The sequence below is a fragment of the Rattus rattus genome, chromosome 9 (genome assembly GCF_011064425.1).
Source record: "Rattus rattus isolate New Zealand chromosome 9, Rrattus_CSIRO_v1, whole genome shotgun sequence".
NCBI lineage: Eukaryota > Metazoa > Chordata > Mammalia > Rodentia > Muridae > Rattus > Rattus rattus.
In genome coordinates, this window is record NC_046162.1 from 68,265,680 (window position 1) to 68,279,218 (window position 13,539).

The 13,539-nt window shown below is 57.7% G+C and overlaps 1 protein-coding gene across 1 annotated transcript in view; it reads right to left on the reverse strand.

Annotated features, from left to right (window-relative positions):
- Positions 1 to 13,539, reverse strand: part of Tmem94 (transmembrane protein 94) — a 24,310-nt gene continuing 10,771 nt past the window's right edge. Inside the window, exons 5-31 of the mRNA XM_032911827.1 lie at positions 11,323 to 11,525; positions 10,662 to 10,813; positions 10,268 to 10,370; positions 10,080 to 10,166; positions 9,763 to 9,879; positions 9,406 to 9,462; positions 9,032 to 9,136; positions 8,733 to 8,897; positions 8,145 to 8,354; positions 7,277 to 7,592; positions 6,801 to 6,974; positions 6,326 to 6,428; positions 6,016 to 6,233; positions 5,096 to 5,277; positions 4,884 to 5,022; positions 4,529 to 4,644; positions 4,246 to 4,345; positions 3,870 to 3,978; positions 3,477 to 3,666; positions 3,141 to 3,218; positions 2,827 to 2,912; positions 2,517 to 2,598; positions 2,079 to 2,227; positions 1,495 to 1,589; positions 1,316 to 1,409; positions 991 to 1,161; positions 1 to 750 (exon numbers count right to left, since the gene is read on the reverse strand). Coding sequence (XP_032767718.1) covers positions 678 to 750; positions 991 to 1,161; positions 1,316 to 1,409; positions 1,495 to 1,589; positions 2,079 to 2,227; positions 2,517 to 2,598; positions 2,827 to 2,912; positions 3,141 to 3,218; positions 3,477 to 3,666; positions 3,870 to 3,978; positions 4,246 to 4,345; positions 4,529 to 4,644; positions 4,884 to 5,022; positions 5,096 to 5,277; positions 6,016 to 6,233; positions 6,326 to 6,428; positions 6,801 to 6,974; positions 7,277 to 7,592; positions 8,145 to 8,354; positions 8,733 to 8,897; positions 9,032 to 9,136; positions 9,406 to 9,462; positions 9,763 to 9,879; positions 10,080 to 10,166; positions 10,268 to 10,370; positions 10,662 to 10,813; positions 11,323 to 11,525 — 3,674 coding nt within the window. The 3' untranslated portion in view covers positions 1 to 677. The remainder of the gene's footprint in view (positions 751 to 990; positions 1,162 to 1,315; positions 1,410 to 1,494; positions 1,590 to 2,078; positions 2,228 to 2,516; positions 2,599 to 2,826; positions 2,913 to 3,140; positions 3,219 to 3,476; positions 3,667 to 3,869; positions 3,979 to 4,245; positions 4,346 to 4,528; positions 4,645 to 4,883; positions 5,023 to 5,095; positions 5,278 to 6,015; positions 6,234 to 6,325; positions 6,429 to 6,800; positions 6,975 to 7,276; positions 7,593 to 8,144; positions 8,355 to 8,732; positions 8,898 to 9,031; positions 9,137 to 9,405; positions 9,463 to 9,762; positions 9,880 to 10,079; positions 10,167 to 10,267; positions 10,371 to 10,661; positions 10,814 to 11,322; positions 11,526 to 13,539) is intronic.

A 13,539-nucleotide genomic window follows, 5' to 3' on the forward strand; every position in this document is an offset into this window, starting at 1 on the left:
TTTTTTTAAGCAATTTACAATTTTAATATAAACCAGTTGACATTCATTCCCCCAAAGGCTCATTTTCCAGTAAAAAAAAAAAAAAAAAAAAAAGTAAAAAAAAGTCTCCCAGAACAAGGACAGGGGCCACAGTGCATGGGCAGGGTCCTGTGTGGATGACTTATGGTCAGCCGACATGGGGCCCAGGGTGAGGTGGAGCCTTTCCGTCTTCAAGCCTAGAGGAAGGGGAGGTTCTTCCGACTGCAGCCAGGTCCCTGCCCGGGAGATGGGCTGTGGGGCAGGAGGACACAGCATCTTGTATAGCGGTAGCTACTGCTTTCCCAACAGAGACCGAGGCCACCGTAGATGCAAGAGCAGAGGTGCCAAGTGAGGGGACCCCTAAGGGGGACCCCATGGAGGACGGGACTAAGGATCCCTCTAACAATGGCCTGAGGTCATACATTCAAGAGTGCCCCTGGCAAGGCCAGGGGAGAGGCAAAGCAGTCCTGTCAAACCATGGCTAAACCCGTTGGCTTCTTCATGAAAAGCCCGAGTCAGGAGACAGTCGTCTCCAGTGCTCACAGCAAGGCCTCCGATGCCACAAGGCAAAGACCCTGAAATGTTCATGATGTCAACTTCGCAGTAGGTCTGGCTCTGGCCCCAGGAGGCTGGGCAGTGGTGGCCACCGTGGCCATGGCTCAGAAGGGAGAGTTCATGCCCAGCTTAGTCTCAAACTGCAGCTTTTGGCGCTTCTGGTAGCGGACACGGACCCTGGGGAAAGAGAGTAAGGTGCAATTGACAACTTGGCCTGTGGTTCTAGCTACTTGAAGGCTGAGGCAGGAGGATTATGAGATCAAGACCCTATAGCCAGGGGTGGAGTGTTACAGGAGCTGGCTCAGTCCAGTGCCAGGAGAACAGGCTGATAGAGCCCTTCAGACTAGAGGGCTGAGCGGGGTGCAGCTGAGGTGACAGGTTCAGGGGACAGACAGCCCAGTGGAGCTACAAGCTCACCGAATCTCGTGTAGTTTTACAATCTCATTGGTGACCACCACAAGGACCAGGGACAGGCAGCCCAGGAGCCACGTTAGCAGGGGCACATCTTCTAGGCCAAAGTGGACAGGCGAGTCCCTGTGTGTCCATAGCTGCAGGTCCACCACTGTCTGGACCACCTGACCGAGCAGCCTATGGAAGGAAAGAGCCCTGTGTGAACCTGGAGTCCCCTTGCTTTCTCCTCTGCCTTCCCAGTCCCACTAGTTGACGGGGACCCTCAGACCCCTGTCTTCCTCCCACCTGTGACCCCAGCACTGTCCTGCTGCCCCCATTCAACACTACTCACACCACAGGCACGGTCACCGCCCACCAGAGGTTTGTCAAAGGGCTCTTTCTCCACAGAGGCTTGGTACGATGCACATGGGTGATGGAGATAAAGACTAGAAAGATTGACCAATGGGTGTCAAGGCTTCCCAAAGTCTTGCCTCCCCATCCGCAGCAGCCCCTGTGAGGCAGCGTCCTTACCAGTATGCAAAACAATCAGGGCTGCTGTGAGCTTCTGAGCTGAGAGCAGCCCATTGGCGAAGTCCTCAAACCAGGCTGGAGCTCTGTCATCATTGCTGCCCAAGACAGACAAACGGCCGGGGTCAGTGGGGTGCTGAGGGGGGTTCCTGAGACCCACGGACGGGGTAGGTGGGGTGCTGACTGAGGGGGGTTCCTGAGACCCACAGATGGGGTCGGTGGGGTGCTGACTGAGGGGGGTTCCTGAGACCCACAGATGGGGTCGGTGGGGTGCTGACTGAGGGGGGTTCCTGAGACCCACGGACGGGGTCAGTGGGGTTCTAAGGGGGTTCCTGAGACCCACAGATGGGGTCAGTGGGGTTGCTGAGGGGGGTTCCTGAGACCCACAGCCAGGGTCAGTGGGGTGCTGACTGGGGGGTTCCTGAGACCCACAGATGGGGTCAGTGGGGTGCTGAGGGGGGTCAGTGGGGTGCTGAGGGGGGTTCCTGAGACCCACGGACGGGGCCAGGTGGGGTGGTGGGGAGGGCTCCTGAGACCCACGGCCAGGGTCAGTGGGGTGCTGACTGAGGGGGGTTCCTGAGACCCACCTGCACAGCATGACTGAGGAGCAGTTGGTGAGGTTGCGGGCCCGGGCGCTGTCACAGAAGCTCTGCAGCGTGAAGCCGAAGCAGGCGAGGCACGAGCTGATGGTGAGGCTGAACTTGAGCAAGAAGCAGAGCAGGAAGTAGTGCTGTGTCTGTGGCGGGCGGGAGGACAGTCATTCCTGTGGTGGGTGCCTCTCTGCAGGCTACAAGGCAGGCAGGCCTGACCCCTGCTCATCTTCTCTAAACCTTAGTAAACCCTCAGCAAATAAGTGCTCATGCCTCGGGGATAAGGCCCGGGGACCACATTCCCAGTAAGGCTCTTTCTCTGTTTTGGCCACCACCTCTCTAGCTCCCTGGCCTGCAGAATCTTCCAGGTTAGGCCTACTCCCAGCCCCAGTGCTCAGGGGAGAAGCCCTGGTGATCAGAGCCTGCCTTGCTTACCTTCTTAGGAATGGACTGAAGGTTTTTGCCTGTCGCCATGGACATGACGGAGCTATGTGGCGGTTTCCCCAATAGAGAGATGCTGAAATTCAGTGTGGGTAAAGGGACAGAGGTTACTACCTGTCTCCCAACTCTCAGAGGGAACGCCTACAGGGAATCTTGGCAGTGAGATAAAATCAAGGGGCCTTGCATCAGTGCCTCCTTGTGCCAGAGGAGAGCCCTGAGCCATCCTGCCAGAAAGCTCTGGGCCCCGTGGGACGCCTACTGACTCGCTCACTAGCCGGGCACAGGGGCCTTCAAGGCCTCTCACCTGAGCAGAGGGTAACAAAAGCAGGACAGCCATAAGATGTCTGTGGTACTCAGGAGGGGTGGCAGCTGCACCAGGCAAGAAAGGAACTAAAGCAGGAAAGACAATGTCACCAAATTTGTAGACCCCAAGGCTACCCACCTTGCCCTGGCTCAACAGACTCAACATCTTGACCCAGAGGACTGGGAACAAGCAAGTTGGGTCATCTCAAAGTCTGAGGGATACACAGAGGCCTGAGACTACGCTGCACCCCAGACTCCCCAGACTCTTAACTGTCCCTCCCTTTGGGGACAATGCCTGTACAGACCATGGCTTACCTGAATGACCACAAGGGTCAGCTGGCACTGCAACAAGAAGAGGAAGCACTTACGGATGCCATAGGTAGCATGCCGAGCCTAAGGGCCAAGAGGGACAGATGATGATGGGTACGCCTGGCCCCTCTCAGCCCCTACAACAAGCAAACCTCCACTAAGGGCCACGTGCCCACCATGCTCTTATGGGGAAGGGGCAGACACAGATTCACTTGTCCCTCCCTCCACACAGGTCAAGCAGGAAAGAGGTCTGGAGGGCCCACGGCTATCATGTTCCGCCTTCACCCCCCCACACACACACACAGGGCCCTGCACCATCCCCCAGTATCCACTGAGACGCACCTGCTCAATGAGCCTGATGATGCTGATGGTTTCCTCTTGGCGAAAGGTCAGGGAGCAAGGCAGGCTGTTGAGCTGCCCCGAAAGCTGCAGGGGAGAAAGGCCATCCGAGGCCTGGGCCATGGTGGTGCTGGTAGCATAGCCAAAGCTCTCCCAGGAGCAGCGGGACGGGTACAAGGGATCCAGGGCAATGCTGCTCAGTGGAGGGAAAATCCACCCATCAACAGTGACAGTCTACAGCTGCCGACCACAAGATGGGGCATCCCACTCTTCTTCTCCCAGCAGGCCCAGGTCCCTGGGTCGGAGCCAAGGCAAGCCCCTAGCTAGCTACGTGCACGCCTGTCCACCCAGGTGTGAAGCAGAGGTTGGCCCACAGCCCCAGGGTCTGTCCCTGACCTGACGTCGCTCTGGAGGAAGAGGCAGCTGTTGCGTAGGTTGGCTGAGCTGCCCAGGCAGCAGGTCACCTCGCCATACTCCTGCATGATCTTCATCATCTCACACATGGCTGCGGGTGGAGTCACGGGGCAGGCGAGTGAGCGTGCGAGCGGAGACACCCACAGGCCAAAAGCAACGGCAGGGAGCAAAGGGGAGGAGAGCCCTCTTCGGAGCAACCCCGCCCAGCAGCGGGAGCACAGGAGCACCCTCAGCAGGCTCCCTGAGATGCCCACAGCATCATCCCACTGGGTCCCAGCCAGTCTCAGCCAAGGCTCTCCCTCTCTACCCTCTGAGGGACATTATGCCCACCCTGAGGAGGGCGTGGCACAGCACTCACTGTCAGGGGTACAGTCGGTGAAGAGGGGCACCAACAGTGGGACATTGTCGATGTTCTGTAGGTGGGGCCGCACCTGGTGGATGCCCCGGGGCAGCTTGGCCTGGAGGAAGCAGAGATGTCAGTAGACTCTAAACAGGAAGCCGAGAATCACCTCTCCTGTCGTCGCCACCACCACCACCCCACTGCCACTGCCACCTCCTCCTCCTCCTGCTCCTGCCCTTCCTTGTCTTCCTGAATCAGGTCAGGCCACCTTGGGGACAAGGGACTGAACCCACTGTCGTACCCGGTTGCAGTCCTCCAGGAAGCTGGGGATATCACTGTCGGTGGGCTGGAAGCTGATGAGGTCCGAGTGACCCTCCTCCTCTAAGAGGAGAAGCCCTTCTGCATCATCTCGGGACACTGTGGGGAGGAAAGCCAACTCTAACCTCGGACCAGCCTTCTAGAAGGCTGAGCCGTGCCCTGCAAATGGTACACAGCTCTTCCTCCAGCTCTCTACCTTTAACAGTCACTGCCCTCCAGGATGGGGGGCCATTGCTGAGGGAGCGTGCTTACAGGAGGGCTCTATGATTCTCCTCAGTGTACTTCCCAACAAGGGGCTCTCCACTCGCTCCATCCCTGACACAAGCCTTTGCCCTCACCCTGATTCAGGTCATCATGGAGAGAGCCAGCATGGCTGGGGCTGGAGGGAGGGATCTCAGAGCCAGGCATGTCACCGTTGGGTGTGAGGGAGATGTGGCAGTTCCAGCCTGTCTCCAGGCCCATCTTTTCTGCAAACACCTGTGGGAGCAGATGTCAATGAGTGGAAGGCCTCCCAAAGGTCAGGGGGGACAAACAGGAAGGCTGTCCCCACCTTGCTTCTGAGCTCATCCTCCAGAGAGAAGTAGACAAAGCGGATACAGGCGTTGACCAGCCCATCGATGAGGCGCACGATGTCCAGCCGGGCCTGGTACTGGGAGGACACCATGCCCATGAAGATCTGACCGCTCAGGGCCTGCATGCAGTCTTCTTTCTCCAGCACCTCCCCGATCCCTTCTTCAGGCAGGCACAAGACACAAAAGCCAGCCGGCATGTGGCAAGACAACCAGGACACAGCCCAGTCAGGACACGAGGAACAGCAGACTCCAGGAGACAGCCCAGGGCCACACACATAGAGGCCACACCCAAATCAAGGAGTGTAAGGGCCCCAGGGGACCACACACACAGTCACACAGGGGCACACAGAGCCAGAGTACATAAAGAGCCAACGCACACAAGAGAAAAGACAAGAGGTGCTCATCAGTGAGGCGAGCAGACCGGGGAGCCAGGCTGAGCATGGCTCAGCTTCGGCCCAGCCCAGCTCCAGGGCTAGGTGGCTGGTCCCACCCTCAGCACATGGTCTCCTAGGCTTGTAAGACTTGGCCAAAAGTGTATGCTTGGGGATGTGACTTAGAGTCTGTGTCCCTCCGGTCTGACAGTTTGGACCTGGGTTTGTATCTAATGTCACTTTACAGCTTTCTAAGAAAACACTTTTATAGACATTAATCCTCCTGAATACCTCAAGAAACCCATGAGAAAGGGAGAGAAGGCACCTCGTTTTAGAAGAGGGGAAACTGAAGAATTCCCCACACCATGAGCTACTGAGTGCCACCCTGGCATCCCGATTCCTGTGACCGCCCATGGCACTGTCTGCTGAGTGATGCCGTGGCCCTCTGAAGCCCATTAGCTCCCGGGCTCCTCAGCCCCAGGAACCCCCGTGCCATTCCCGGTGAGACGGATGGAAGTTCACGGTACCATCGGAGCTCCAGCTGCTACGGCGGATGTTCGGCTTGATGGGGACCGTGCTGGGCAGCTCGCACAGCGTGGATATGCTGTTCTGGCCAGGGACCTGCACCAGCTCGATACACTTGCCATTGAGCTGAGAGGACAGCGTGCAATTCATGGGCTTGTAGGCAAAGGCAGAGCAATAACCGGATAGGCAGGCTCGCTGGTAGAAATCCAGCACTTTCTTTCTGTCAGAGAAGTAGGGAAGGAGTAGGCCAAGGGGTCTTGAGAGGCCATGACCATCAGATAGGCAAGCAAGGCGGCCAAGCCCCTCCCTTACCTGTCCGAACCCGACAGAGGATAGATGTCAGCGCCATCCCAGAAGTCTGTGCAGGCCTCCACGACCACATCGGCACTGCCATGGGACAGCATCTGCTCTGTGCCTGTGGAGGGGAATGGAGCCCATGAGTCCACACACAGTCTCCTGCCTTCCTCTGACCTAGCACTTTACTGTCTGTCCATGGAGGAGACAAAGGTATTCCTGATGGAGGGAGGGGACTCCTAGTCAGTGAGCCACCACGGAGCACTGACTGACTAGGGAGGGAAGCACTACAACCCACATCCTCTGGAGAATCCCATTCTCTGTAACTCCGGTCCCCAAGCCCAGTCCCTACCACGTCAGAGGGCTCGGAGAGTGGTCCAGCATTCACTGGCTTAGCCTCCCTCCTCTGAATACGTGTGCTAGGGTATAGTCTCCTGCACACCAAGCCTTGGAAGGTTTGTCTAGATGCCAGCTGAGCTGAAGTGAGGCTTACTGGTGGCAGTGTCTTTGATGAAGAGGCTGATCATGTGGCTGAGTGGAGGGCGCCGCTTGGTGACACAGGAGGGCCGCCCCAGTGACGTCTCCTTCACGGTCTCGGCACTAGGGAGGCGGTAGAGTGCCAGGTGGTTCTCCTGCTTGAATAGCTCCTTGGCCCCTGGAGTGAAGCCTATGAACAAGGACAGCACTCAGGCTCCCTGGCCAGCTCCTCACATCTCCTTTTTTTTTTTTTTTTTTCGGAGCTGGGGACCGAACCCAGGGCCTTGCGCTTGCTAGGCAAGCGCTCTACCACTGAGCCAAATCCCCAACCTCCTCACATCTCTATATCCCAACAATGACAAGTCTAGCCAGAGTGGCCAATGCTCACTACAAACAAACCAATGCCACACCAGGGACGGTCAGTGCGGGGCCTGTTCTGAAAGGCCAGCAGTCACTCAAGTGGCCCCACCCAGCGCCACAGTGCCACCATACCGATGAGACGAGCCAGCTCGCAGAGGCCCCAGGGCACGTGCACAGGCAGCACAGCGCTGTGGCTCTCCTGCAGCGCGATGTTGCACAGGTGGTCGGAAAAGCGGCACAGGCGCTCAGTGACGCTGGCGTTACACAGATTCAGCAGCACGTTGAGGCCCAGGGGCTTGAGGGAGGTCAGGTGTAACTGCCAGTTGGAATCATCAAACTGGATGCATGAGGGGTTCTGTTGATCTTGGGACAGGCTCAGCATCTCCAAGTGGTAGTCACACACGAAGTCCTCGGCCTCATAGGGATCCCCCTCTGTCCCGGGCTGGGCCTGGAGGAAATGTGAGGTTAAGGGAAGCCCCAGGCTGGGAGGAAGTGGGGGTAAGGCTCTGATACCCAAGCAGGCCCAGAACTAGCCTGAAGAAAGCCCATCATTCTCAGAAGGGGTTAGTGCCCACACTGCTGGGACCGCCGAGAGCCTCGCCGTGGTCTCCGGCTTCTATTTAGGTCTGTACCAAGTTTCTCTGGCTTTTCGGTTAGGATCACCCATAGGACCTACATCCAGCAAGCCTGGCAGTGCCCATACAGGGAGGGGATGGGGGTCTGTGTTAACCAGGATGGCACCTGACAGGGATTTACAGCTCTTATTTAACTAGGAGGCTGCTAACCTGGGGAAGGACTGGATGGGGACAAGCCCAACACAGAGAAGACTCAAGTCAGACCTCAGGGGTCATCCCGCTGACCAGGCTAAAGCTACAGGAAGGAGATTGCACGGGACTCTTCCAGATCCAACTGGCTCAAACTGAGCTTTTTTACTTTGGTAGGGAGGCAGGAGGCCTCCGACAGCCAGGGTGGCTTCTGCACCCTGTCTCCCTCCTCGCACCTTGCTGGGCTCTTCCTCTCCGCCTTCAGTGTCCCGGCTGAAGCTCACATTGGAACCAGACGGGTGTTTGCTACGGCCATGTCCTTTGTGATGAGAGTAGGGCTCGGAGGGCTTGGGGCCGTCGCCAGGCCAGTCACCTCGCTCCTGCTCGTTGGAAAGGTGCAGGGTATTGTTCAGGGAGCCAGCAAGGAGGGCATCGCGTTCATGGGGCTGAGGAGAGCAGGAGCACAGGTCTAGGCCCAGAGTCCCATGGCTCCCTAGGACCAGGGAGGTGCGGGAGACAGTTCTGGGCTTCTTGCTGTCTTAGCCTTCCTACTTTATTTTTGCTTTTTGTCTTTTGTTTTGTGAGACAGGGTTTCCTTAGTGAACCACTGGCTGAACTGGAACTCACTGTGTAGACCACACTGGCCTTGAACTGAGTGCTGGCATTAAAGATGGGCCACACCTGGTCACCTGTCCTTCATCTTAAGCAGGCAGAAGAAGCTGCCAGGAGTCCTGAGCTCCCTTCGCCCTAAACCTCCCTCCCAAGGCCACAGGCCTAGCTCTGAGGTTAAAGAGCCAAACTAAACCCGTGAGAGCTGGTCACACCTCCTCCTCCACCTCGGGATGGCAGAAGGAGCGGGTAGACAGGTCATCCGTGAGGTCCTCATGGCTGCTGTGAGGGGGCTCCACCTTCCCGCTGAAGAAGAGCACAGTCTCTGGGCTGGGATTTGGCCATGATAGGATCCCCTGTTTGTCTACACAGCACAGTACCTGTAGGGAGACGCAGGATTAGAACAAGACTCAGGATTGGTCTAACTGCCCAGTGGCCACACCATAGGGAGGAGCAATCCAGACCCAGCCAGAGGTCTGGTTAGCAGGGCGGCCTCCCAACAGAGCCCGCTCACCGTGACAGAGCCCAAGCTATGCAGCAGACTGGCGCTGTGGCTCAGTGTTGGCGACGTGCCCTGGATCACCCTTAGAAAGTGACCCCAAATGCAGCGCAGCATTTCCTGTGGAGACAAGACGGTCTGTGAGGCTCTGGGGGATCAGCCTTATTTCCCTGGAGACAGCCCATAGGACCCAGATCAAGGAAAGTCCAGGGGGATGCTGGGTCCTAGAACAAGATGTTAATAAAGGACCAGGCCTAGGTCACAGCCAACATGGATAGGGTGGGTGGAGAATCGAAGCCGCAAGCAGAAACACAGAGATCCGAGGGGGACACAGTACTTCATGCCTGCAGGGGCCTGGAGGAAAACCTCGATCTCTCTCAGCAGTTTACCTGAGAGGAGACGGCTTCAGTGTAGCTGCTGAGTGTGTCCTCTGAGAACTTGGCCAGCTGCAGAGACAGGATGAGCATCAGTGGGGAAAACCTGCCTTGACAAAGACCTCGGTATCTATCATTGGGTACTAGCGTGGCTCCTGACCCATGAATCCCAACTCCCCATGGATGGGGCCCACACCTAGGCCTGGCCTGGAAACCAGCTGGTAACAGAAAGTACCTGAACCCATACAGAGCTTCCCAGAACCTCGGCATGCTAGAAACAAGGTGGAACTGGACCCGTGCCCCACGTCCTGGCACAGCCAGCTAGCTGGCTTTGTTCCTGACATCGTCCTCTACTGCTCGGGAACAACCTACCAGGGAACTGGGGGAAGCCTTGCTCATTTGGGCCAGGACTCGAGCTTCTCCACAAGCGGTGGCCAGGACCCAGAGGACTGGGAAGAGCAGAGGGAGGATGGGCAACATGCCATTCACCTGAGGAGTGAACATACCCCAGGATGCTAAGGAGCTGCCGCCACAAACTGCAGAAGAAGGGGAAGGATGGCCTGCTACACAGCCTTCCCCCACCCACACCCCGCCCCCGGGAGAAAGAAACATCGATTCAGCTAGCTGGGGGGGAACAAGACAGAACAGCACAGGGCACACGGCACAGCAGGGAGGAGATCCACCCTTGCCTGGAGCTGGAGAAGGGTGTACTGCCAGGAAGTGACCCCCGGTGCCTTGAACATGAAGCGCAGGGCATTGGTGATGAGAAAGCCAGCCTGTGGGGACAGGATGGGCACAGTCTGGTTCACACACCCTTCTACATGAACTCTCTCCTGGGATGCCTGCCCTCTCCCCTGCCCTGCAGCCCCTCACCCACCAGGACCACCGGCACGGCATAGTGAAGCATCACCGACTGTACTGTGAACCTTTCATTGTCCAGAGCAGTGACTGGGCGGGACAGGGCTGTGTCCAGGCACCATCTGCAAAAGAGGCAACCCTCAGGCTGACGCCTGACAGCTACAGCTCGGAAGGGTTCTGGGCCTCCCTCCTGGACTGGCCTCACCAAATTCCTCCAGGTCCTGCCATTCCCTAGTCAGCCTTGGCCCCGGCCTGGGCCACACAGTGCCCTGAGAGGGGGATAGGACCACTCCATAGGCATTCCTTCAATCTACAAATGCTCACGAGAGGCAGGGTCAGGAACAGGTGAGGCTCCGTCCTTGTTATGGAAGCACCAGAGAAGACAGCGGGACGAGGAGAGTGACAAGAGCTACCTGATACTGTCAATCACAGGCGTCTCCAGGACCCGGAAGAGCCGGTACTGCTGGGGGTTCTGTGGTCCTTTCTTTACTTCTCCCCGGGGAGAGGGTGGCGGAGAGAAGGGGGGGAACAGGTCTCCTGGCTCCAGGACAATGTGCTCGTCATCCTGCCAGCATTGACATGGAGTGGAAGGGTCTGTCAGCCTGCATTCAGGTGGGCTTGGGGGTGGGGGAGGGGGAGGAGGAGAGGGAGGGGAGGGGAGGGGAAGGGAGGGGAGGGGGAGGGTGGAGCTGGTTTGTTTCGGGTTTCTGGAGACAGTCTCACTGTGTCGCTCACACTACCCAGGGACTCTCAATCCTGCCTCAGCCTCCACAGGGTTAGAATTACAAGCCTGTACCACCATGGTTGGCAAGACCACTCTTTCTGGACAGTAGAAATGGCTCTAAGTAGAAATGGCTCCCAAGGTCAGCTAACCAGTGATGAGCCTGTTGGGGTGGGCCCTATGGGACTTGGCTTTCTAGGCCTTAAGAATCCAGGAAAAGACAGCAGCAGCAGGAGGAGGGTCCAGCCCTGCTCAACTGGCCTTGTGAATCTCCAAGCTGGACAGGAAAATTCAAGATCTAGCCTAAGGACTCCTAATTTTAGGAACACCCTCCCACCAGTGGCTTCCACTACCTTGATGCCCCTCAGGGAGGCAAAGGACTCCTGGCCAGGCCTCAGGGCTATGATGTCTCCTTCTACCAACAGGCTAACGGGCAGGTTCACCAGGTGCCCATCTCTGTAAGCCCAGTGCAGGGACCAGGATGGTGCAAAGGGCATATGGAGGTCTGGGTACATGGAGTTCGGCCACTTGATCTCTTTTCCATCCCTGAGAGCATCTAATGAAACAGAAACAACAGCCCAGTCTGTACAACCTATTCTATGATGCAAATGTACCCCATATAATGCCTTCCCTGAGATCCTTCCCTAGTGCCAAGTACAGCAAGAATTATTCCAGCACTGTGGGGAGGGAGGAAGGAGTAAGCCTGTCTGCAGGAGGAAGGAGAGATGGCTGCCAGGATGGGAGAGCTTGGGGATAGGCATGGAGGGACAGCATGGGGACAGGCATGGAGGGACAGCTTGGGGACAGGCATGGAGGGACAGCATGGGGACAGGCATGGAGGGACAGCATGGGGACAGGCATGGAGGGACAGCAAGGGGACAGGCATGGAGGGGGACAGGAAGGGGACAGGCATGGAGGGGGGACAGCATGGGGACAGGCATGGAGGGACAGCAAGGGGACAGGCATGGAGGGACAGCATGGGGACAGGCATGGAGGGACAGCATGGGGACAGGCATGGAGGGACAGCATGGGGACAGGCATGGAGGGACAGCATGGGGACAGGCATGGGGGACAGGGGGACAGGCATGGAGGGACAGCATGGGGACAGGCATGGAGGGGGGGACTGGAGGGACAGCATGGGGACAGGCATGGAGGGGGACAGCATGGGGACAGGCATGGAGGGACAGGGGGACAGGCATGGCAGGGGACAGACATGGAGGGACAGGCATGGAGGGAGGGGGACATGGAGGGACAGCATGGGGACAGGCATGGAGGGACAGCATGGGGACAGGCATGGAGGGACAGCATGGGGACAGGCATGGAGGGACAGCATGGGGACAGGCATGGAGGGACAGCATGGGGACAGGCATGGAGGGACAGCATGGGGACAGGCATGGAGGGACAGCATGGGGACAGGCATGGAGGGACAGCATGGGGACAGGCATGGAGGGACAGCATGGGGACAGGCATGGAGGGACAGCGGGGGACAGGCATGGAGGGACAGCAGGGGGACAAGCAGGGAGGGACAGCGAGGGGACAGGCCTGGAGGGACAGGCATGGAGGGACAGCATGGGGACAGGCATGGAGGGACAGCATGGGGACAGGCATGGAGGGACAGCATGGGGACAGGCATGGAGGGACAGCATGGGGACAGGCATGGAGGGACAGCAAGGGGACAGGCATGGAGGGACAGCATGGGGACAGGCATGGAGGGACAGCATGGGGACAGGCATGGAGGGACAGCATGGAGCTGAATGTCTACCTAGAATGTTCTGGAGAAGCAGGAGGGAGCCACAGGGAGCTCCTGTCACCCTAAATCTGCCTGGCTGGGTCTAGACTGTTTGTCTGTTACCTGTGTAGCCACTGGGCGATCGGGCCAATGGTGAGCCTTTTTCTAATCCTGCCTCTCTCCCTACCGGTGCTCCGCTGTATAGACAAGGTGAGGATCCTATCATAGTCAAGAAAACTAGTCTGGGCACTGTTCCTGAGCAAGAGACTGAGCTCACAGGGAACAGGGCCCATCTCGCTGGGTTACCTTGTACTTCCGGTGCCAGGAACATGGTTACATACAACTAACTCATCATTTCAGAACACGTAAGTAAACAAATTACGCGAGCACGTATCTGCTGTCCATGCATTTCAGAGAACAACCCACAGAGAGTAGAAGCCAGTCTCTCCAAACTATAGCCAGAGTCAGTACATGATGGCTGGACAGATGTGGGCAGTACCCCTCTCTTTTAGAACACTCCTTTGCCTGAGTAGTGACTGCTCATCTTGGGCCCCCAGCTCTCTGCTCAATGCTGTTTCCAATGGGCATCGTAGCCTCTTACTCTTCTGGCCCAGTACCAGAGGACAAGACAGATGGGGGAAAAAACCAAACCTCTCAACTGCCCTCTCACCAAGGACAGGGTGCTCTACCAGTCTCCCAGTGCCACCATCGCTTTCTACACTGACTGGTAGACAGCTATCCTATGGCCCTCAGACCTCCCCATCCTGCTGGGAGGCAGGACCATCCTCTAACTCCCAGAGGTGACGGCCTGAAGGAGCTCTGACACCGGCATCCTTCCTCG